Source organism: Salmo salar, chromosome ssa01 (genome assembly GCF_905237065.1).
Source record: "Salmo salar chromosome ssa01, Ssal_v3.1, whole genome shotgun sequence".
NCBI classification, from domain to species: domain Eukaryota; kingdom Metazoa; phylum Chordata; class Actinopteri; order Salmoniformes; family Salmonidae; genus Salmo; species Salmo salar.
This window is the reverse complement of record NC_059442.1, coordinates 108,374,964-108,399,429: the sequence shown is the minus strand read 5'-3', so window position 1 is coordinate 108,399,429 and position 24,466 is coordinate 108,374,964. Positions and strand designations below refer to the sequence as shown.

The 24,466-nt window shown below is 43.1% G+C and overlaps 1 protein-coding gene across 1 annotated transcript in view; it reads left to right on the top strand.

Annotated features, from left to right (window-relative positions):
• The window catches only part of LOC106591361 (ankyrin-3), a gene marked incomplete at its 3' end in the record, with an annotated part of 349,799 nt that overhangs the window by 299,321 nt on the left and 26,012 nt on the right, over positions 1–24,466 (top strand). The window contains exons 2-4 of the mRNA XM_045698814.1: positions 10,467–10,568; positions 11,251–11,349; positions 19,427–19,525. Of these exons, the coding sequence (XP_045554770.1) occupies positions 10,467–10,568; positions 11,251–11,349; positions 19,427–19,525 (300 nt within the window). The remainder of the gene's footprint in view (positions 1–10,466; positions 10,569–11,250; positions 11,350–19,426; positions 19,526–24,466) is intronic.

Here is a 24,466-nt window from a genome sequence, read left to right as displayed (position 1 = left end):
CTGTTAATCGCAGGGACTACTGTCTGTTAATCAGCAGGGACTACTGTCTTTTAATCAGCAAGGACTACTGTCTGTTGATCAGAGACTACTGTCTGTTAATCAGGGACTACTGTCTGTTAATCAGGGACTACTGTCTGTTAATCAGGGACTACTGTCTGTTCATCAGCAGGGACTACTGTCTGTTAATCAGGGACTACTGTCTGTTAATCAGCAGGGACTACTGTCTGTTGATCAGAGACTACTGTCTGTTAATCAGCAGGGACTACTGTCTGTTAATCAGCAGGGACTACTGTCTGTTAATCAGCAGGGACTGCTGTCTGCTAATCAGGGACTACTGTCTGTTAATCAGGGGCTACTGTCTGTTGATCAGAGACTACTGTCTGTTAATCAGGGACTACTGTCTGTTAATCAGAGACAACTGTCTGTTAATCAGAGACTACTGTCTGTTAATCAGACTACTGTCTGTTAATCAGGGACTACTGTCTGTTAATCAGCAGGGACTACTGTCTGTTAATCAGCAGGGACTACTGTCTGTTAATCAGGGACTACAGTCTGTTAATCAGGGACTACTGTCTGTTAATCAGCAGGGAGTTATGTCTGTTAATCAGCAGGGACTACTGTCTGTTAATCAGGGCATACAGTCTGTTAATCAGGGCCTACTGTCTGTTAATCAGGGACTACTGTCTGTTAATCAGAAACTACTGTCTGTTAATCAGGGACTACTGTCTGTTAATCAGGGACTACTGTCTGTTAATCAGCAGGGACTACTGTCTGTTAATCAGCAGGGACTACTGTCTGTTAATCAGCAGGGACTGCTGTCTGTTAATCAGCAGGGACTACTGTCTGTTAATCAGGGGCTACTGTCTGTTGATCAGAGACTACTGTCTGTTAATCAGGGACTACTGTCTGTTAATCAGCAGGGACTACTGTCTGTTAATCAGCAGGGACTACTGTCTGTTAATCAGCAGGGACTGCTGTCTGCTAATCAGAGACTACTGTCTGTTAATCAGAGACTATTGGTTGTTAATCAGGGACTACTGTCTGTTAATCAGGGGCTACTGTCTGTTGATCAGAGACTACTGTCTGTTAATCAGGGACTACTGTCTGTTAATCAGCAGGGACTACTGTCTTTTAATCAGCAGGGACTACTGTCTGTTAATCAGCAGGGACTACTGTCTGTTAATCAGCAGGGACTACTGTATGATAATCAGGGAATACTGTCTGTTAATCAGGGACTACTGTCTGTTAATCAGGGACTACTGTCTGTTAATCAGGGACTACTGTCTGTTAATCAGAGACTACTGTCTGTTAATCAGAGACTACTGGTTGTTAATCAGGGTCTACTGTCTGTTAATCAGCAAGGACTACTGTCTGTTAATCAGGGACTACTGTCTGTTAATCAGGGACTACTGTCTGTTAATCAGAGACAACTGTCTGTTAATCAGAGACTACTGTCTGTTAATCAGGGACTACTGTCTGTTAATCAGCAGGGACTACTGTTTGTTAATCAGCAGGGACTACTGTCTGTTTATCAGGGACAACAGTCTGTTAATCAGGGACTACTGTCTGTTAATCAGCAGGGACTTCTGTCTGTTAATCAGCAGGGACTACTGTCTGTTAATCAGGGCCTACTGTCTGTTAATCAGGGACTACTGTCTGTTAATCAGAGACTACTGCCTGTTAATCAGGGCCTACTGTCTGTTAATCAGGGACTACTGTCTGTTAATCAGGGACTACTGTCTGTTCATCAGCAGGGACTACTGTCTGTTAATCAGCAGGACTACTGTCTGTTAATCAGCAGGGACAACTGTCTGTTAATCAGGGACTACTGTCTGTTAATCAGCAGGGACTACTGTCTGTTAATCAGCAGGGACTGCTGTCTGCTAATCAGAGACTACTGTCTGTTAATCAGAGACTATTGGTTGTTAATCAGGGACTACTGTCTGTTAATCAGAGACTACTGTCTGTTAATCAGAGACTACTGTCTGTTAATCAGAGACTACTGGTTGTTAATCAGGGTCTACTGTCTGTTAATCAGCAGGGACTACTGTCTGTTAATCAGGGACTACTGTCTGCTAATCAGGGACTACTGTCTGTTAATCAGAGACAACTGTCTGTTAATCAGAGACTACTGTCTGTTAATCAGACTACTGTCTGTTAATCAGGGACTACTGTCTGTTAATCAGCAGGGACTACTGTCTGTTTATCAGGGACAACAGTCTGTTAATCAGGGACCACTGTCTGTTAATCAGCAGGGACTTCTGTCTGTTAATCAGCAGGGACTACTGTCTGCTAATCAGGGCCTACTGTCTGTTAATCAGGGACTACTGTCTGTTAATCAGGGACTACTGTCTGTTAATCAGGGCCTACTGTCTGTTAATCAGGGACTACTGTCTGTTAATCAGGGACTACTGTCTGTTCATCAGCAGGGACTACTGTCTGTTAATCAGAGACTACTGTCTGTTAATCAGGGACTACTGTCTGTTGATCAGAGACTACTGTCTGTTAATCAGGGACTACTGTCTGTTAATCAGCAGGGACTACTGTCTGTTAATCAGCAGGACTACTGTCTGTTAATCAGCAGGGACAACTGTCTGTTAATCAGGGACTACTGTCTGTTAATCAGCAGGGACTACTGTCTGTTAATCAGCAGGGACTACTGTCTGTTAATCAGCAGGGACTGCTGTCTGCTAATCAGAGACTACTGTCTGTTAATCAGAGACTATTGGTTGTTAATCAGGGACTACTGTCTGTTAATCAGGGGCTACTGTCTGTTAATCAGGGACTACTGTCTGTTAATCAGGGACTACTGTCTGTTCATCAGCAGGGACTACTGTCTGTTAATCAGAGACTACTGTCTGTTAATCAGGGACTACTGTCTGTTGATCAGAGACTACTGTCTGTTAATCAGGGACTACTGTCTGTTAATCAGCAGGGACAACTGTCTGTTAATCAGGGACTACTGTCTGTTAATCAGCAGGGACTACTGTCTGTTAATCAGCAGGGACTACTGTCTGTTAATCAGCAGGGACTGCTGTCTGCTAATCAGAGACTACTGTCTGTTAATCAGAGACTATTGGTTGTTAATCAGGGACTACTGTCTGTTAATCAGAGACTACTGTCTGTTAATCAGAGACTACTGTCTGTTAATCAGAGACTACTGGTTGTTAATCAGGGTCTACTGTCTGTTAATCAGCAGGGACTACTGTCTGTTAATCAGGGACTACTGTCTGTTAATCAGGGACTACTGTCTGTTAATCAGAGACAACTGTCTGTTAATCAGAGACTACTGTCTGTTAATCAGACTACTGTCTGTTAATCAGGGACTACTGTATGTTAATCAGCAGGGACTACTGTCTGTTAATCAGCAGGGACTACTGTCTGTTTATCAGGGACAACAGTCTGTTAATCAGGGACTACTGTCTGTTAATCAGCAGGGACTTCTGTCTGTTAATCAGCAGGGACTACTGTCTGTTAATCAGGGCCTACTGTCTGTTAATCAGGGACTACTGTCTGTTAATCAGAGACTACTGTCTGTTAATCAGGGCCTACTGTCTGTTAATCAGGGACTACTGTCTGTTAATCAGGGTTAATCAGGGACTACTGTCTGTTAATCAGGGACTACAGTCTGTTAATCAGAGACAACTGTCTGTTAATCAGAGACTACTGTCTGTTAATCAGACTACTGTCTGTTAATCAGGGACTACTGTCTGTTAATCAGCAGGGACTACTGTCTGTTAATCAGCAGGGACTACTGTCTGTTAATCAGCAGGGACTGCTGTCTGCTAATCAGAGACTACTGTCTGTTAATCAGAGACTATTGGTTGTTAATCAGGGACTACTGTCTGTTAATCAGAGACTACTGTCTGTTAATCAGAGACTACTGTCTGTTAATCAGAGACTACTGGTTGTTAATCAGGGTCTACTGTCTGTTAATCAGCAGGGACTACTGTCTGTTAATCAGGGACTACTGTCTGTTAATCAGGGACTACTGTCTGTTAATCAGAGACAACTGTCTGTTAATCAGAGACTACTGTCTGTTAATCAGACTACTGTCTGTTAATCAGGGACTACTGTCTGTTAATCAGCAGGGACTACTGTCTGTTAATCAGCAGGGACTACTGTCTGTTTATCAGGGACAACAGTCTGTTAATCAGGGACTACTGTCTGTTAATCAGCAGGGACTTCTGTCTGTTAATCAGCAGGGACTACTGTCTGTTAATCAGGGCCTACTGTCTGTTAATCAGGGACTACTGTCTGTTAATCAGAGACTACTGTCTGTTAATCAGGGACTACTGTCTGTTAATCAGGGACTACTGTCTGTTAATCAGGGTTAATCAGGGACTACTGTCTGTTAATCAGGGACTACTGTCTGTTAATCAGGGACTACTGTCTGTTGATCAGAGACTACTGTCTGTTAATCAGGGACTACTGTCTGTTAATCATGAGGGACTACTGTCTGTTAATCAGCAGGACTACTGTCTGTTAATCAGCAGGGACTACTGTCTGTTAATCAGGGACTACTGTCTGTTAATCAGGAGGGACTACTGTCTGTTAATCAGCAGGGACTACTGTCTGTTAATCAGCAGGGACTGCTGTCTGCTAATCAGAGACTACTGTCTGTTAATCAGAGACTATTGGTTGTTAATCAGGGACTACTGTCTGTTAATCAGGGGCTACTGTCTGTTGATGAGAGACTACTCTCTTTTAATCAGGGACTACTGTCTGTTAATCAGCAGGGACTACTGTCTTTTAATCAGCAGGGACTACTGTCTGTTGATCAGAGACTACTGTCTGTTAATCAGGGACTACTGTCTGTTAATCAGGGACTACTGTCTGTTAATCAGGGACTACTGTCTGTTCATCAGCAGGGACTACTGTCTGTTAATCAGAGACTACTGTCTGTTAATCAGGGACTACTGTCTGTTGATCAGAGACTACTGTCTGTTAATCAGGGACTACTGTCTGTTAATCAGCAGGGACTACTGTCTGTTAATCAGCAGGGACTACTGTCTGTTAATCAGCAGGGACTACTGTCTGTTAATCAGAGACTACTGTCTGTTAATCAGGGACTACTGTCTGTTGATCAGAGACTACTGTCTGTTAATCAGGGACTACTGTCTGTTAATCAGCAGGGACTACTGTCTGTTAATCAGCAGGACTACTGTCTGTTAATCAGCAGGGACTACTGTGTGTTAATCAGGGACTACTGTCTGTTAATCAGCAGGGACTACTGTCTGTTAATCAGCAGGGACTACTGTCTGTTAATCAGCAGGGACTACTGTCTGTTAATCAGCAGGGACTGCTGTCTGCTAATCAGAGACTACTGTCTGTTAATCAGAGACTATTGGTTGTTAATCAGGGACTACTGTCTGTTAATCAGAGACTACTGTCTGTTAATCAGAGACTACTGTCTGTTAATCAGAGACTACTGGTTGTTAATCAGGGTCTACTGTCTGTTAATCAGCAGGGACTACTGTCTGTTAATCAGGGACTACTGTCTGTTAATCAGGGACTACTGTCTGTTAATCAGAGACAACTGTCTGTTAATCAGAGACTACTGTCTGTTAATCAGACTACTGTCTGTTAATCAGGGACTACTGTCTGTTAATCAGCAGGGACTACTGTTTGTTAATCAGCAGGGACTACTGTCTGTTTATCAGGGACAACAGTCTGTTAATCAGGGACTACTGTCTGTTAATCAGCAGGGACTTCTGTCTGTTAATCAGCAGGGACTACTGTCTGTTAATCAGGGACTACTGTCTGTTAATCAGCAGGGACTACTGTCTGTTAATCAGCAGGACTACTGTCTGTTAATCAGCAGGGACTACTGTCTGTTAATCAGCAGGGACTACTGTCTGTTAATCAGCAGGGACTGCTGTCTGCTAATCAGGGACTACTGTCTGTTAATCAGGGGCTACTGTCTGTTGATCAGAGACTACTGTCTGTTAGTCAGGGACTACTGTCTGTTAATCATCTGGGACTGTCTTTTAATCAGCAGGGACTACTGTCTGTTGATCAGAGACTACTGTCTTTTAATCAGGGACTACTGTCTGTTAATCAGCAGGGACTACTGTCTTTTAATCAGGGGCGACTGTCTGTTAATCAGGGTTAATCAGGGACTACTGTCTGTTAATCAGGGACTACTGTCTGTTAATCAGCAGGGACTACTGTCTGTTAGTCATGGACTACTGTCTGTTAATCAGGGACTACTGTGTGTTAATCAGCAGGGACTACTGTCTGTTAATAAGGGACTACTGTCTGTTAATCAGCAGGGACTACTGTCTGTTAATCAGCAGGGACTACTGTCTGTTAATCAGCAGGGACTACTGTCTGTTAATCAGGGACTACTGTCTGTTAATCAGGGACTACTGTATGTTAACCAGGGACTACTGTCTGTTAATCAGGGTTAATCAGGGACTACTGTCTGTTAATCAGCAGGGACTACTGTCTGTTAATCAGGGACTACTGTCTGTTAATTAGCAGGGACTACTGTCTGTTAATCAGCAGGGACTACTGTCTGTTACTCAGCAGGGACTACTGTCTGTTACTCAGCAGGGACTACTGTATGTTAATCAGGGATTACTGTCTGTTAATCAGGGACTACTGTCTGTTAATCAGGGACTACTGTCTGTTAATCAGAGACTACTGTCTGTTAATCAGAGACTACTGGTTGTTAATAAGGGTCTACTGTCTGTTAATCAGCAGGGACTACTGTCTGTTAATAAGCAGGGACTACTGTCTGTTAATCAGGGACTACTGTCTGTTAATCAGCAGGGACTACTGTCTGTTAATCAGCAGGGACTACTGTCTGTTACTTAGCAGGGACTACTGTCTGTTAATCAGCAGGGACTACTGTCTGTTAATCAGGGACTACTGTCTGTTAATCAGGGACTACTGTCTGTTAATCAGGGTTAATCAGGGACTACTGTCTGTTAATCAGCAGGGACTACTGTCTGTTAATCAGCAGGGACTACTGTCTGTTAATCAGGGACTACTGTCTGTTAATCAGCAGGGACTACTGTCTGTTAAACAGCAGGGACTACTGTCTGTTACTCAGCAGGGACTACTGTCTGTTAATCAGCATGGACTACTGTCTGTTAATCAGCATGGACTACTGTCTGTTAATCAGGGACTACTGTCTGTTAATCAGGGACTACTGTCTGTTAATCAGAGACTACTGTCTGTTAATCAGAGACTACTGTCTGTTAATCAGAGACTACTGTCTGTTAATCAGCAGGGACTACTGTCTGTTAATCAGCAGGGACTACTGTCTGTTAAGCAGGGACTACTGTCTGTTAATCAGGGACTACTGTCTGTTAATCAGCAGGGACTTCTGTCTGTTAATCAGCAGGGACTACTGTCTGTTAATCAGGGCCTACTGTCTGTTAATCAGGGACTACTGTCTGTTAATCAGAGACTACTGTCTGTTAATCAGGGACTACTGTCTGTTAATCAGCAGGGACTACTGTCTGTTAATCAGCAGGGACTACTGTCTGTTAATCAGCAGGGACTACTGTCTGTTAATCAGGGACTACTGTGTGTTAATCAGCAGGGACTACTGTCTGTTAATTAGCAGGGACTACTGTCTGTTAATCAGCAGGGACTACTGTCTGTTAATCAGCAGGGACTACTGTATGTTAATCAGGGACTACTGTCTGTTAATCAAGGACTACTGTCTGTTAATCAGGGACTACTGTCTGTTAATCAGAGACTACTGTCTGTTAATCAGAGACTACTGTCTGTTAATCAGAGACTACTGGTTGTTAATCAGGGTCTACTGTCTGTTAATCAGCAGGGACTACTGTCTGTTAATCAGCAGGGACTACTGTCTGTTAATCAGGGACTACTGTCTGTTAATCAGCAGGGACTACTATCTGTTAATCAGCAGGGACTACTGTATGTTAATCAGGGACTACTGTCTGTTAATCACGGACTACTGTCTGTTAATCAGAGACTACTGTCTGTTAATCAGGGACTACTGTCTGTTAATCAGCAGGGACTACTGTCTGTTAATCAGGGACTACTGTCTGTTAATCAGAGACTACTGTCTGTTAATCAGAGACTACTGTCTGTTAATCAGGGACTACTGTCTGTTAATCAGGGACTACTATCTGTTAATCAGGGACTACTCTCTGTTAATCAGGGACTACTGTCTGTTAATCAGCAGCGGCTACTGTCTTTTAATCAGGGACTAGTGTCTGTTAATCAGCAGGGACTACTGTCTGTTAATCAGGGACTACTGTCTGTTAATCAGAGACTACTGTCTGTTAATCAGGGACTACTGTCTGTTAATCAGCAGGGACTACTGTCTGTTAATCAGGGACTATTGTCTGTTAATCAGCAGGGACTACTGTCTGTTAATCAGGGACTACTGTCTGTTAATCAGAGACTACCGTCTGTTAATCAGGGACTACCGTCTGTTAATCAGGGACTACTGTCTGTTAATCAGGGACTACTGTCTGTTAATCAGAGACTACTGTCTGTTAATCAGAGACTACTGTCTGTTAATCAGGGACTACTGTCTGTTAATCAGCAGGGACGACTGTCTGTTAATCAGCAGGGACTACTGTCTGTTAATCAGGGACTACTGTCTGTCAATCAGCAGGGACTACTGTCTGTTAATCAGGGACTACTGTCTGTTAATCAGGGACTACTGTCTGTTAATCAGGGACTACTGTCTGTTAATCAGCAGGGACTACTGTCTGTTAATCAGCAGGGACTACTGTCTGTTAATCAGGGACTACTGTCTGTTAATCAGGGACTACTGTCTGTTAATCAGAGACTACTGTCTGTTAATCAGAGACTACTGGTTGTTAATCAGGGACTACTGTCTGTTAATCAGGGACTACTATCTGTTAATCAGGGACTACTCTCTGTTAATCAGAGACTACTGTCTGTTAATCAGGGACTACCGTCTGTTAATCAGGGACTACTGTCTGTTAATCAGAGACTACTGTCTGTTAGTTAGGGACTGCTGTCTGTTAATCAGGGACTACTGTCTGTTAATCAGCAGGGACTACTGTCTGTTAATCAGGGACTACTGTCTGTTAATCAGCAGGGACTATTGTCTGTTAATCAGGGACTACTGTCTGTTAATCAGGGACTACTGTCTGTTAATCAGCAGGGACTACTTTCTGTTAGTCAGGGACTACTGTATGTTAATCAGGGACTACTGTCTGTTAATCAGGGACTACTGTCTGTTAATCAGCAGGGACTACTGTCTGTTAATCAGGGACTGCTGTATGTTAATCAGGGACTACTGTCTGTTAATCAGCAGGGACTACTGTCTGTTAATCAGCAGGGACTACTGTCTGTTAATCAGAGACTACTGGTTGTTAATCAGGGACTATTGTCTGTTATACATGGTCTACTAACTGTCGTGTGTGTGTGTGTGTGTGTGTGTGTGTGTGTGTGTGTGTGTGTGTGTGTGTGTGATCTCTGTGTGTTTGACTGCAGTATACATGGGGTACTCATGTTTTGTCCTGTCACGCCCTGACCTTAGAGCCCCTTTTTATTTCTCTACTTGGTTAGGTCAGGGTGTGATTTGGGTGGGCATTCTAGTTTTTTGCCGGGTATGGTTCCCAATCAGAGGCAGCTGTCTATTGTTGTCTCTGATTGGGGATCATACTTAGGCAGCCTTTTTCCCACCTTAGTTTGTGGGATCATGTTTTTGCATAGTTGCTGTTTAGCCTGCAAAACTTGACGTTCGTTTTGTATTTTGTTGTTTTGTCGGTGTTCATTTTAAATAAAAGTAAAATGTTAGCCTACCACGCTGCACCTTGGTCCGACCATCCTTACAACGACGCGTGTCACATATCCAGTCAGTGTAGACAGTAACCTAGGTGATCTCTGCGTGTGTGTGTGTGTGTGTGTGTAGTAACCTAGGTGATCTCTGTGTGTGTGTGTGTGTGTATGTGTATAGTAACCTAGGTGATCTCTGTGTGTGTGTGTGTGTGTGTGTGTGTGTGTGTGTGTGTGTAGTAACCTAGGTGATCTGTGTGTGTGTGTGTGTGTGTGTGTGTGTGTGTGTAGTAACCTAGGTGATCTCTGTGTGTGTCTGTGTAGTAACCTAGTTGATCTGTGTGTGTGTGTGTGTGTGTGTGTGTGTGTGTGTGTGTGTGTGTGTGTGTGTGTGTGTGTAGTAACCTAGGTGATCTCTGTGTGTGTGTAGTAACCTAGGTGATCTCTGTGTGTGTGTGTAGTAACCTAGGTGATCTCTGTGTGTGTGTGTGTGTAGTAACATAGGTGATCTGTGTGTGTGTGTGTGTGTGTGTGTAGTAACCTAGGTGATCTCTGTGTTTGTGTGTGTGTAGTAACCTAGGTGATCTATCTGTGTGTGTGTGTGTGTGTGTAGTAACCTAGGTGATCTCTGTGTGTGTGTGTGTGTGTGTGTGTGTGTGTGTGTGTGTGTGTGTGTGTGTGTGTGTGTGTGTGTGTAGTAACCTAGGTGATCTCTGTTCCAGATTGACAGTAATGCCAGCTACTTGAGAGCAGCCCGGGCAGGGAACCTACAGAAGGCTTTGGATTACCTGAAGACTGGGGTCGAAATCAACATCTCTAACCAGGTTAGTCCCTAACCATGACCCCTGACCCCTAACCCCTAACCCCTAACCATGACCCCTAACCCCTAACCATGACCCCTAACCCCTAACCATGACCCCTAACCCCTAACCATGATCCCTAACCCCTAACCATGACCCCTAACCATGACCCCTAACCATGCAGTCTGTGGTCGAAATCAACATCTGTAACCAGGTCAGTCCCTAACCATGACCCCTAAGCTCTGACCCCTAAACTCTAACCCCTAACCCCTAAGCTCTAACCCCAAACCCCTAAACTCTGACCCCTAACCCCTAAACTCTGACCCCTATGCTCTGACCCCTAAGCTCTGACCCCTAAACTCTGACCCCTAAGCTCTGACCCCTAACCCCTAAGCTCTGACCCCTAACCCCTAACCTCTAAGCTCTAACCCCTAAGCTCTGACCCCTAACCCCTAAGCTCTGACCCCTAACCCCTAAGCTCTGACCCCTAACCCCTAAGCTCTAACCCCTAAGCTCTAACCCCTAACCCCTAAACTCTGACCCCTAAACCCTAAACTCTGAGTGAAACCCAGCCCCTAAACTACATTAGTTATTCCCGGCCCCTAAACGACATGAGTTATTTGTAAATGTTGTGATATTGATAATCCATAGCTCCTGATGTGTCTGTGTTGACCTGTATCTCTCTGTATTCTCTGTCCTGCTGTAGAATGGCCTCAATGCCCTCCATCTGGCCTCTAAAGAGGGCCATGCCGAGGTGGTCACACAGCTCATCAAGCTGGGAGCCAATGTGGACGCTGCAACTAAGGTTAGCCCCGCCCCTCTCCTCCTCTGTGAGATACATAACAAGATAGGAGGAGCCCTGACTGGTAGCCTATAGGGAGGATGGAGGGAGGAGTCTGTCTCTGACTGGTAGCCTATAGGGAGGATGGAGGGAGGAGTCTGTCCCTGGCTGGTAGCCTATAGGGAGGAGTCTGTCCCTGACTGGTAGCCTATATGGAGGATGGAGGGAGGAGCCCTGACTGGTAGCCTATAGGGAGGATGGAGGGAGGAGTCTGTCCCTGACTAGTAGCCTATAGGGAGGATGGAGGGAGGAGTCTGTCCCTGGCTGCTAGCCTATAGGGAGAATGGAGGGAGGAGTCTGTCTCTGACTTGTAGCCTATAGGGAGGATGGAGGGAGGAGTCTGACTGGTAGCCTATAGGGAGCATGGAGGGAGGAGTCTGTCTCTGACTGGTAGCCTATAGGGAGGATGGAGGGAGGAGTCTGTCTCTGACTGGTAGCCTATAGGGAGAATGGAGGGAGGAGTCTGTCTCTGACTAGTAGCCTATAGGGAGGATGGAGGGAGGAGTCTGTCCCTGACTGGTAGCCTATAGGGAGGATGGAGGGAGGAGTCTGTCCCTGACTGGTAGCCTCTAGGGAGGATGGAGGGCGGAGTCTGACTGGTAGCCTATAGGGAGGATGGAGCGAGGAGTCTGTCCCTGACTGGTAGCCTATAGGGAGGATGGAGGGAGGAGTCTGTCCCTGGCTGGTAGCCTATAGGGAGGATGGAGGGAGGAGTCTCTCTGGTAGCCTATAGGGAGGATGGAGGGAGGAGTCTGTCCCTGGCTGGTAGCCTATAGGGAGGATGGAGGGAGGAGTCTCTCTGGTAGCCTATAGGGAGGAGGTCTAGGTATTGCACTACATAGAGAATAGGATGCCATTTGGGATGCAGATTGTGTCTATGTTGTTGACAACATAGTTGATTGGCCTATCATAGAGCTGAGTTAAAGCTGTGACATCATATTAATGGGCCTATCAGAGAGCTGAGTTAAAGCTGTGACATCATATGAATGGGCCTATCAGAGAGCTGTGACATCATATTAATGGGCCTATCAGACGCTTGCGTCCCACCTACTCAACAGCCAGTGTAATCCCGTGGCGCGATATTCAAATACCTCAAAAATGCAAAAACTTCAATTTTTCAAACATATGACTATTTTACACCATTTTAATCTAACCACACTGTCCGATTTCAAAAAGGCTTTACAACGAAAGCAAAACATTAGATTATGTCAGCAGAGTACCCAGACAGAAATAATCAGACACCCATTTTTCAAGCTAGCATATAATGTCACATAAACCCAAACCACAGCAAAATGCAGCACTAACCTTTGATGATCTTCATCAGATGACAACCCTAGGACATTAAGTTATACAATACATGCATGTTTTGTTCAATCAAGTTCATATTTATATCAAAAACCAGCTTTTTACATTAGCATGTGACTAGCATGTGACTAGCATTCCCACGGAACACTGCCGGTGAATTTACTAAATTACTCACGATAAACGTTCACAAAAAACATAACAATTATTTTAAGAATTATAGATACAGAACTCCTCTATGCACTTGATATGTTCGATTTTAAAATAGCTTTTCGGTGAAAGCACATTTTGCAATATTCTCAGTAGATAGCCCGGCATCACAGGGCTAGCTATTTAGACACCCAGCAAGTTTAGCACTCACCAAAGTCAGATTTACTATAAGAAAAATGTTATTACCTTTGCTGTTCTTCGTCAGAATGCACTCCCAGGATTTCTACTTCAATAACAAATGTTGGTTTGGTCCCAAATAATCCATTGTTATATCCAAATAGCGGCGTTTTGTTCGTGCGTTCAAGACACTATCCGAAAGGGTAAATAAGGGTGACGAGCATGGCGCATTTCGTGACAAAAATCAATTTTTATGCCATTTTTCTCGTAAAAAAGCGATAATATTCCAACCGGGAAATCGTTTTTTATTACAAAGAGAGTGAAAGTAGAAGCATGCTATCCCCTCATGCACGAGCCTCAGTCTAATGGCCCTCTGATAGAGCACTTGCCAAACGCGCTAATGTGTTTCAGCCTGGGATGGAATTACATCGTTCAGCTTTTTCCCGCCTTCTGAGAGCCCATGGGAGCCATAGGAAGTGTCACGTCATGCCAGAGATCCCCTGTATTTGTTAGAGATGATCAAGGAGGGCAAGAAATTGTCAGACAGGCCACTTCCTGTAAGGAATCTTCTCATTCTGCCAAATGAGTTCTGTTATACTCACAGACACCATTCAAAGAGTTTTAGAAACTTTAGGGTGTTTTCCATCCAAAGCCAATAATTATATGCATATTCTAGTTACTGGGCAGGAGTAGTAACCAGATTAAATCAGGTACGTTTTTTATCCGGGCCGTGCAAATACTGCCCCCTACCCCCAACAGGCTAGAGGAAGTAACAGAACAGTTATATGTAGAGGATAATAGAGGAAGTAACAGAACAGTTATATGTAGAGGAGGCTAGAGGAAGTAACAGAACAGTTATATGTAGAGGATAATAGAGGAAGTAACAGAACAGTTATATGTAGAGGGTGCTAGAGGAAGTAACAGAACAGTTATATGTAGAGGATAATAGAGGAAGTAACAGAACAGTTATATGCAGAGGATAATAGAGGAAGTAACAGAACAGTTATATGTAGAGGATAATAGAGGAAGTAACAGAACAGTTATATATATAGAGGATAATAGAGGAAGTAACAGAACAGTTATATGTAGAGGGTGTTAGAGGAAGTAACAGAACAGTTATATATAGAGGGTGCTAGAGGAAGTAACATAACAGTTATATGTAGAGGATGCTAGAGGAAGTAACAGAACAGTTATATGTAGAGGATGCTAGAGGAAGTAACAGAACAGTTATATGTAGAGGATAATAGAGGAAGTAACAGAACAGTTATATGTAGAGGATAATAGAGGAAGTAACAGAACAGTTATATGTAGAGAATAATAGAGGAAGTAAACGAAACAGTTATATGTTGAGGGTGCTAGAGGAAGTAACAGAACAGTTATATGTAGAGGCTAATAGAGGAAGTAACAGAACAGTTATATGTAGAGGGTGCTAGAGGAAGTAACAGAACAGTTATATGTAGAGGATAATAGAGGAAGTAACAGAACAGTTATATGTAGAGGATAATAGAGGGAGTAACAGAACAGTTATATGTAGAGGGGGCTAGAGGAAGTAACAGAACAAGTATATGTGAAGGATAATAGAGGAAGTAACAGAACAGTTATATGTAGAGGATAATAGAGGAAGTAACAGAACAGTTATTTGTAGAGGGGGCTAGAGGAAGTAACAGAACAGTTATATGTAGAGGGGGCTAGAGGAAGTATCAAAACAGCTATATGTAGAGGGGGCTAGAGGAAGTAACAGAACAGTTATATGTTGAGGGGGCTAGAGGAAGTATCAAAACAGTTATGTGTAGAGGGGGCTAGAGGAAGTAACAGAACAGTTATATGTAGAGGATAATAGAGGAAGTAACAGAACAGTTATATGTAGAGGGTGCTAGAGGAAGTAACAGAACAGTTATATGTAGAGGGTGCTAGAGGAAGTAACAGAACAGTTATATGTAGAGGATGATAGAGGAAGTAACAGAACAGTTATATGTAGAGTATAATAGAGGAAGTAACAGAACAGTTATATGTAGAGGGTGCTAGAGGAAGTAACAGAACAGTTATATGTAGAGGGGGCTAGAGGAAGTATCAAAACTGTTATATGTAGAGGGGGCTAGAGGAAGTAACAGAACTGTTATATGTAGAGGATAATAGAGGAAGTAACAGAACAGTTATATGTAGAGGATAATAGAGGAAGTAACAGAACAGTTATATGTAGAGGGTGCTAGAGGAAGTAACAGAACAGTTATATGTAGAGGGTGCCAGAGGAAGTTACAGAACAGTTATATGTAGAGGATAATAGAGGAAGTAACAGAACTGTTATATGTAGAGGATGCTAGAGGAAGTAACAGAACATTTATACGTAGAGGGTGCTAGAGGAAGTAACAGAACAGTTATATGTAGAGGGGGCTAGAGGAAGTATCAAAACAGTTATATGTAGAGGGTGCTAGAGGAAGTAACAGAACAGTTATATGTAGAGGATGATAGAGGAAGTAACAGAACAGTTATATGTAGAGTATAATAGAGGAAGTAACAGAACAGTTATATGTAGAGGGTGCTAGAGGAAGTAACAGAACAGTTATATGTAGAGGGGGCTAGAGGAAGTATCAAAACTGTTATATGTAGAGGGGGCTAGAGGAAGTAACAGAACTGTTATATGTAGAGGATAATAGAGGAAGTAACAGAACAGTTATATGTAGAGGATAATAGAGGAAGTAACAGAACAGTTATATGTAGAGGGTGCTAGAGGAAGTAACAGAACAGTTATATGTAGAGGGTGCCAGAGGAAGTTACAGAACAGTTATATGTAGAGGATAATAGAGGAAGTAACAGAACTGTTATATGTAGAGGATAATAGAGGAAGTAACAGAACAGTTATATGTAGAGGATGCTAGAGGAAGTAACAGAACATTTATACGTAGAGGGTGCTAGAGGAAGTAACAGAACAGTTATATGTAGAGGGGGCTAGAGGAAGTATCAAAACAGTTATATGTAGAGGGGGCTAGAGGAAGTAACAGAACAGTTATATGTTGAGGGGGCTAGAGGAAGTAACAGAACAGTTATATGTAGAGGGGGCTAGAGGAAGTAACAGAACAGTTATATGTAGAGGATAATAGAGGAAGTAACAGAACCGTTATATGTAGAGGATAATAGAGGAAGTAACAGAACAGTAATATGTAGAGGATAATAGAGGAAGTAACAGAACAGTTATATGTAGAGGATAATAGAGGGAGTAACAGAACAGTTATATGTAGAGGATAATAGAGGAAGTAACAGAACAGTTATATGTAGAGGGGGCTAGAGGAAGTAACAGAACAGTTATATGTAGAGGATAATAGAGGAAGTAACAGAACAGTTATTTGTAGAGGGGGCTAGAGGAAGTAACAGAACAGTTATATGTAGAGGGGGCTAGAGGAAGTATCAAAACAGTTATATGTAGAGGGGGCTAGAGGAAGTAACAGAACAGTTATATGTTGAGGGGGCTAGAGGAAGTATCAAAACAGTTATGTGTAGAGGGGGCTAGAGGAAGTAACAGAACAGTTATATGTAGAGGTTAATAGAGGAAGTAACAGAACAGTTATATGTAGAGGGTGCTAGAGGAAGTAACAGAACAGTTATATGTAGAGGTTGCTAGAGGAAGTAACAGAACAGTTATATGTAGAGTATAATAGAGGAAGTAACAGAACAGTTATATGTAGAGGGTGCTAGAGGAAGTAACAGAACAGTTATATGTAGAGGGGGCTAGAGGAAGTATCAAAACAGTTATATGTAGAGGGGGCTAGAGGAAGTAACAGAACTGTTATAATTAGAGGATAATAGAGGAAGTAACAGAACAGTTATATGTAGAGGAGGCTAGAGGAAGTAACAGAACAGTTATATGTAGAGGATAATAGAGGAAGTAACAGAACAGTTATATGTAGAGGGTGCTAGAGGAAGTAACAGAACAGTTATATGTAGAGGATAATAGAGGAAGTAACAGAACAGTTATATGTAGAGGATAATAGAGGCGGTAACAGAACAGTTATATGTAGAGGGGGCTAGAGGAAGTAACAGAACAGTTATATGTATAGGGCGCTAGAGGAAGTAACAGAACAGTTATATGTAGAGGATAATAAAGGAGGTAACAGAACAATTATATGTAGAGGGTGCTAGAGGAAGTAACATAACAGTTATATGTAGAGGGTGCTAGATGAAGTTACAGAACAGGTATATGAAGAGGATGCTAGAGGAAGTAACAGAACAGTTATATTTAGAGGATAATAGAGGAAGTAACAGAACAGTTATATGTAGAGGATAATAGAGGAAGTAACAGAACAGTTATATGTTGAGGGTGCTAGAGGAAGTAACAGAACAGTTATATGTAGAGGCTAATAGAGGAAGTAACAGAACAGTTATATGTAGAGGGTGCTAGAGGAAGTAACAGAACAGTTATATGTAGAGGGGGCTAGACGAAGTAACAGAACAGTTATATGTAGAGGGGGCTAGAGGAAGTAACAGAACAGTTATATGTTGAGGGGGCTAGAGGAAGTAACAGAACAGTTATATGTAGAGGGGGCTAGAGGAAGTAACAGAACAGTTATATGTAGAGGATAATAGAGGAAGTAACAGAACAGTTATACGTAGAGGGTGCTAGAGGAAGTAACATAACAGTTTTATGTAGAGGGTGCTAGAGGAAGTAACAGAACAGTTATATGTAGAGGTTAATAGAGGAAGTAACAGAACAGTTATATGTAGAGGATAATAGAGGCGGTAACAGAACAGTTATATGTAGAGGGGGCTAGAGGAAGTAACAGAACAGTTATATGTAGAGGGGGCTAGAGGAAGTAACAGAACAGTTATATGTAGAGGATAATAACGGAGGTAACAGAACAGTTATATGTAGAGGGTGCTAGAGGAAGTAACATAACAGTTATATGTAGAGGGTGCTAGAGGAAGTTACAGAACAGGTATATGAAGAGGATGCTAGAGGAAGTAACAGAACAGTTATATGTAGAGGATAATAGAGGAAGTAACAGAACAGTTATATGTAGAGGATAATAGAGGAAGTAACAGAACAGTTATATGTTGAGGGTGCTAGAGGAAGTAACATAACAGTTATATGTAGAGGCTAATAGAGGAAGTAACAGAACAGTTATATGTAGAGGGTGCTAGAGGAAGTAACAGAACAGTTATATGTAGAGGGGGCTAGAGGAAGTAACAGAACAGTTATATGTAGAGGATAAAAGAGGAAGTAACAGAACAGTTATATGTAGAGGATAATAGAGGGAGTAACTGAACAGTTATATCTAGACAATAATAGAGGAAGTAACAGAACCGTTATATGTAGAGGATAATAGAGGAAGTAACAGAACAGTTATATGTAGAGGGGGCTAGAGGAAGTAACAGAACAGTTATATGTAGAGGTGGCTAAAGGAAGTATCAAAACAGTTATGTGTAGAGGGGGCTAGAGGAAGTAACTGAACAGTTATATGTAGAGGGTGCTAGAGGAAGTAACAGAACAGTTATATGTAGAGGGTAATAGAGGAAGTAACAGAACAGTTATATGTAGAGGATAATAGATGAAATAACAGAACAGTTATATGTAGAGGGTGCTAGAGGAAGTAACAGAACAGTTATATGTAGAGGGCGCTAGAGGAAGTAACAGAACAGTTATATATATAGAGGATGCTAGAGGAAGTAACAGAACAGTTATATGTAGAGTATAATAGAGGAAGTAACAGAACAGTTATATGTAGAGGGTGCTAGAGGAAGTAACAGAACAGTTATATGTAGAGGATAATAGAGGAAGTAACAGAACAGTTATATGTAGAGGATAATAGAGGCAGTAACAGAACAGTTATATGTAGAGGGGTCTAGAGGAAGTTACAGAACAGTTATATGTAGAGGGGGCTAGAGGAAGTAACAGAACAGTTATATGTAGAGGATAATAAAGGAGGTAACAGAACAGTTATATGTAGAGGGTGCTAGAGGAAGTAACATAACAGTTATATGTAGAGGGTGCTAGAGGAAGTTACAGAACAGGTATATGTAGAGGGGGCTAGAGGAAGTAACAGAACAGTTATATGTAGAGGATAATAGAGGAAGTAACAGAACAGTTATATGTAGAGGTTGCTAGAGGAAGTAACAGACAGTTATATGTAGAGGATATTAGAGGAAGTAACAGAACAGTTATATGTAGAGGGTGCTAGAGGAAGTAACAGAACAGTTATATGTAGAGGATAATAGAGGAAGTAACAGAACAGAGGCTGTTTCTGACTGACATGACACATTATCTCACTGACATTCCTTTCTCTGTTATACCCTAATTCCCCCTCAAATACTCCCCACCCATCTCACTCACTCACTCACTCACTCACTCACTCACTCACTCACTCACTCACTCACTCACTCACTCACTCACTCACTCACTCATCCCTCCCTGTCTTTCCAGAAAGGGAACACAGCTCTCCACATAGCGTCTCTGGCTGGTCAGGTGGATGTAGTGAAGGAGCTGGTGACCAGCGGAGCTAACATCAACGCACAGTCTCAGGTGAGTCTAGGACCACCCCCTTTTAGACACACCCACAGTCTCAGGTGAGTCTAGGACCACCCCCTTTTAGACACACCCACAGTCTCAGGTGAGTCTAGGACTGCCCCCTTTAGACACACCCACAGTCTCAGGTGAGTCTAGGACCTCCCCCTTTTAGACACACCCACAGTCTCAGGTGAGTCTAGGACCACCCCCTTTTAGACACACCCACAGTCTCAGGTGAGTCTAGGACCACCCCCTTTTAGACACACCCACAGTCTCAGGTGAGTCTAGGACTGCCCCCTTTAGACACACCCACAGTCTCAGGTGAGTCTAGGACCTCCCCCTTTTAGACACACCCACAGTCTCAGGTGAGTCTAGGACCACCCCCTTTTAGACACACCCACAGTCTCAGGTGAGTCTAGGACCTCCCCCTTTTAGACACACCCACAGTCTCAGGCGAGTCTAGGACCTCCCCCTTTTAGACACACCCACAATCTCAGGTAAGTCTAGGACCTCCCCCTTTTAGACACACCCACAGTCTCAGGTGAGTCTAGGACCTCCCCCTTTTAGACACACCCACAGTCTTAGCTGCGTACTGTAAATAACAGATGTAGACTAACAGTGAAATGCTTTTGGGCCTTTCCCAACAATGCAGAGAGGAAAATAACAGAAAATAATAACATGAGGAATAAATACACAATGAGTAATGATAACTTGGCTATATACACGGGGTAGCAGTACTGAGTCTATCTGCAAGGGTACAAGGTAATTGAACAATATATAACAATATAAAACTAGAACATAACAACATAGAAAAACTAAACTAGAAAACCCCCCTGTCACGCCCTGACCTACTCTACCATAGAAAATAACAGCTTACTATGGTCAGGATGTGACAGAGGCAGATATGTACATTCGAGTAGGGGTAAAGTAACTAGGCAACAGGACATATAATAATCAGTAGCAGCAGCATATGCGATGAGTCAAAATAGTTCATGCAAAGAGGGTCAATGCAGATATTCCGGATAGCTTTTTAGTTAGCTATTTAACCTCTATGTGACCGGCGGGACGAATTCGTCCCACCTACGTAACATCCACTGCCAGCCTGTGGCGCGATTTTCAAAATCTTCAAAATCCTATTACTTCAATTTCTCAAACATATGACTATTTTACAGCCATTTAAAGATAAGACTCTCGTTAATCTAACCACACTGTCCGATTTCAAAAAGGCTTTACAACGAAAGCAAAACATTAGATTATGTCAGCAGAGTACCAAGCCAGAAATAATCAGACACCCATTTTTCAAGCCAGCATATAATGTCACCAAAACCCAGAAGACAGCTAAATGCAGCACTCACCTTTGATGATCTTCATCAGATGACAACCCTAGGACATTATGTTATACAATACATGCATGTTTTGTTCAATCAAGTTCATATTTATATCAAAAACCAGCTTTTTACATTAGCATGTGACGTTCAGAACTAGCATACCCCCCGCAAACTTACGGGGAATTCGCTAACATTTTACTAAATTACTCACGATAAACGTTCACAAAAAGCATAACAATTATTTTAAGAATTATAGATACAGACCTCCTCTATGCACTCGATATGTCCGATTTTAAAATAGCTTTTGGTGAAAGCACATTTTGCAATATTCTAAGTATATAGCCCAGGCATCACGGGCTCGCTATTTAGACACCCGGCAAGTTTAGCACTCACCATAATCATATTTACTATTATAAAAATGTCATTACCTTTTGTTGTCTTCGTCAGAATGCACACCCAGGACGTCTACTTCAATAACAAATGTTGGTTTGGTCCAAAATAATCCATCGTTATATCCGAATAGCGGCGTTTTGTTCGATGCGTTCCAGACACTATCCGAAATAGTAAAGAAGTGTCGCGCTTGGCGCAATTCCTGACAATAAAATTCAAAGTATTCAATTGCCGTACGTCGAAGCATGTCAACCGCTGTTTAAAATCAATTTTTACGTCATTTTTCTCGTAGAAAAGCGGTAAAATTCCGACAGGGAATCTCCTTTTCGGCAAACAGAGGAAAAAAATCCCAAAGGCGGGGGCGGTCGGGGTCACGCGCATAAGCTAGTGTCTCTTGATGGGCCACTTGAGAAAGGCGATAATGTGTTTCAGCCTGGGGCTGGAATGACGACATTCTCTTTTTCCCGGGCTATGAGAGCCTATGGACGACGTGGGAAGTGTCACGTTAGAGCAGAGATCCTTAGTAAATGATAGAGATGGCAAAGAAGTTCCAGAAATGGTCAGACAGGCCACTTCCTGTAAAGGAATCTCTCAGGTTTTGACCTGCCATTTGAGTTCTGTTATACTCACAGACACCATTCAAACAGTTTTAGAAAATTTAGGGTGTTTTCTATCCATATGTAATAAGTATATGCATATTCTAGTTACTGAGTAGGAGTGGTAACCAGATTAAATCGGGTATGTTTTTTATCCAGCCGTGTCAATGCTGCCCCCTAGCCCTAACAGGTTAACTAACTATTTAGTGATTATAGTCTGCTGCTGGAAAAACGTGTGTTATGGCTTTACACTCCCTGCTATATTGTGGATAAAGAGTTACCTGTCTAACAGAACACAGAGGGTGTTATTTTAACAGAGCCTCTCCAACATAATCCAACGTAATCCCCAGGGAATTCCCCAGGGCAGCTGTCCAGGCCCCTTACATTTTTTCAATCTTTACTAATGACATGCTTTGAGTAAAGCCAATATGTCTATGTATGCGGATGACTCAACACTATACACATCAGCTACTACAGCGACTGAAATGACTGTGATACTTAACAAAGAGCTGCAGTTCGAAATTGTTGCAACCCCTATTACTATCATCTGAGATCCCCAAAGATTGGAAAGCTGCCGCGGTCATCCTCCTTTTCAAAGGGGGAGACACTCTAGACCCAAACTGCTACAGATCTATATCTATCCTACCCTGCCTTTCTAAAATCTTCAAAAGCCAAGTTAACAAACAGATCACTGACCATTTTGAATCCCATCGTACCTTCTCTGCTATGCAATCTGGTTTCCGATCTGGTAATGGGTGCACCTCATCCACGCTCAAGGTCCTAAACGATATCATAACCGCCATCGCTAAAAGACAGTACTGTGCAGCCATCTTCATCGACCTGGCCAAGGCTTTCGACTCTGTCAATCACTGCCTTCTTATCGGCAGACTCAATAGCATTGGCTTCTCAAATGACTGCCTCGCCTATTTCTCAGACAGAGTTTATTGTGTCAAATCGGAGGGCCTCATGAGGCTGCGCATAATTGGCCCAGCATCGTCCGGGTTAGGGGAGGGTCTGGCTGACCGGGATGTCCTTGTCCCATCGCGCTCTAGTGACTCCTGTGGCGGGCCGTATGCATGCACCAGTTGGACGATGTGTTTCCTACGACACATTGCGTTGGTGTGGCTGGCTTCCGGGTTAAGCGAGCATTGTGTCAAAAAAGCAGTGCAGCTGGGCAGGGTCGTGTTTCGGAGGACGGATGGCTCTCGACCTTCGCCTCTCCCGAGTTTGTACAGGAGTAGCAGCGATGGGACAAGACTGGAACTACCAATTGGGGAGAAAAAGAAGTAAATGTACAAAAAAAGGATAATAAATAAGGACACAGAGAGCTAACATGACATGTCAATCTCTCCTGGCTCAACGTGGAAGAGAGATTGACTTCATCACTACTTGTATTTGTGAGAGGTATTGACATGTTGAAAGGACCAAGCTATAATATGTTCGGACCCAAGGAAGAGTAGCTGCTGCCTTGGCAGGAACTAATGGGGATCCATAATAAACCCCAGGAAGAATACCCCTGCACATTGACTCTGTACCGGTGCCCCCTGTATATAGCCTCCACATTGACTCTGTACCGTAATACCCTGTATATAGTCTCCACATTGACTCTGTACCGTAACACCCTGTATATAGCCTCCACATTGACTCTGTACCGGTACCCCCTGTATATAGCCTCCACATTGACTCTGTACTGGTACCCCCTGTATATAGCCTCCACATTGACTCTGTACCGGTACCCCCTGTATATAGCCTCCACATTGACTCTGTACTAGTACCCCCTGTATATAGCCTCCACATTGACTCTGTACTGGTACCCCCTGTATATAGCCTTCGCATTGACTCTGTACCAGTACCCCCCTGTATATAGCCTCCATATTGACTCTGTACCGGTACCCCCTGTATATAGCCTCCACATTGACTCTGTACCGGTACCCCCTGTATATAGCCTCCACATTGACTCTGTACTGGTACCCCCTGTATATAGCCTCCACATTGACTCTGTACCGGTACCCCCTTTATATAGCCTCCACATTGACTCTGTACCGGTACCCCCTGTATATACCCTCCACATTGACTCTGTACCATTACCCCCTGTATATAGCCTCCACATTGACTCTGTACCGGTACCCCTGTATATAGCCTCCACATTGACTCTGTACCGGTACCCCCTGTATATAGCTTCTACATTGACTCTGTACCGGTACCCCCTGTATATAGCCTCCACATTGACTCTGTACCGGTACCCCCTGTATATAGCCTCCACATTGACTCTGTACCGGTACCCCCTGTATATAGCCTCCACATTGACTCTGTACCGGTACCCCCTGTATATAGCCTCCACATTGACTCTGTACCGGTACCCCCTGTATATAGTCTCCACATTGACTCTGTACCGGTACCCCCTGTATATAGCCTCCACATTGACTCTGTAACGGTACCCCCTGTATATAGCCTCCACATTGACTCTGTACCGGTACCCCCTGTATATACCCCCGCACATTGACTCTGTACCGGTACCCCCTGTATATAGCCTCCACATTGACTCTGTACCGGTACCCCCTGTATATAGCCTCCACATTGACTCTGTACCGGTACCCCCTGTATATAGCCTCCACATTGACTCTGTACCGGTACCCCCTGTA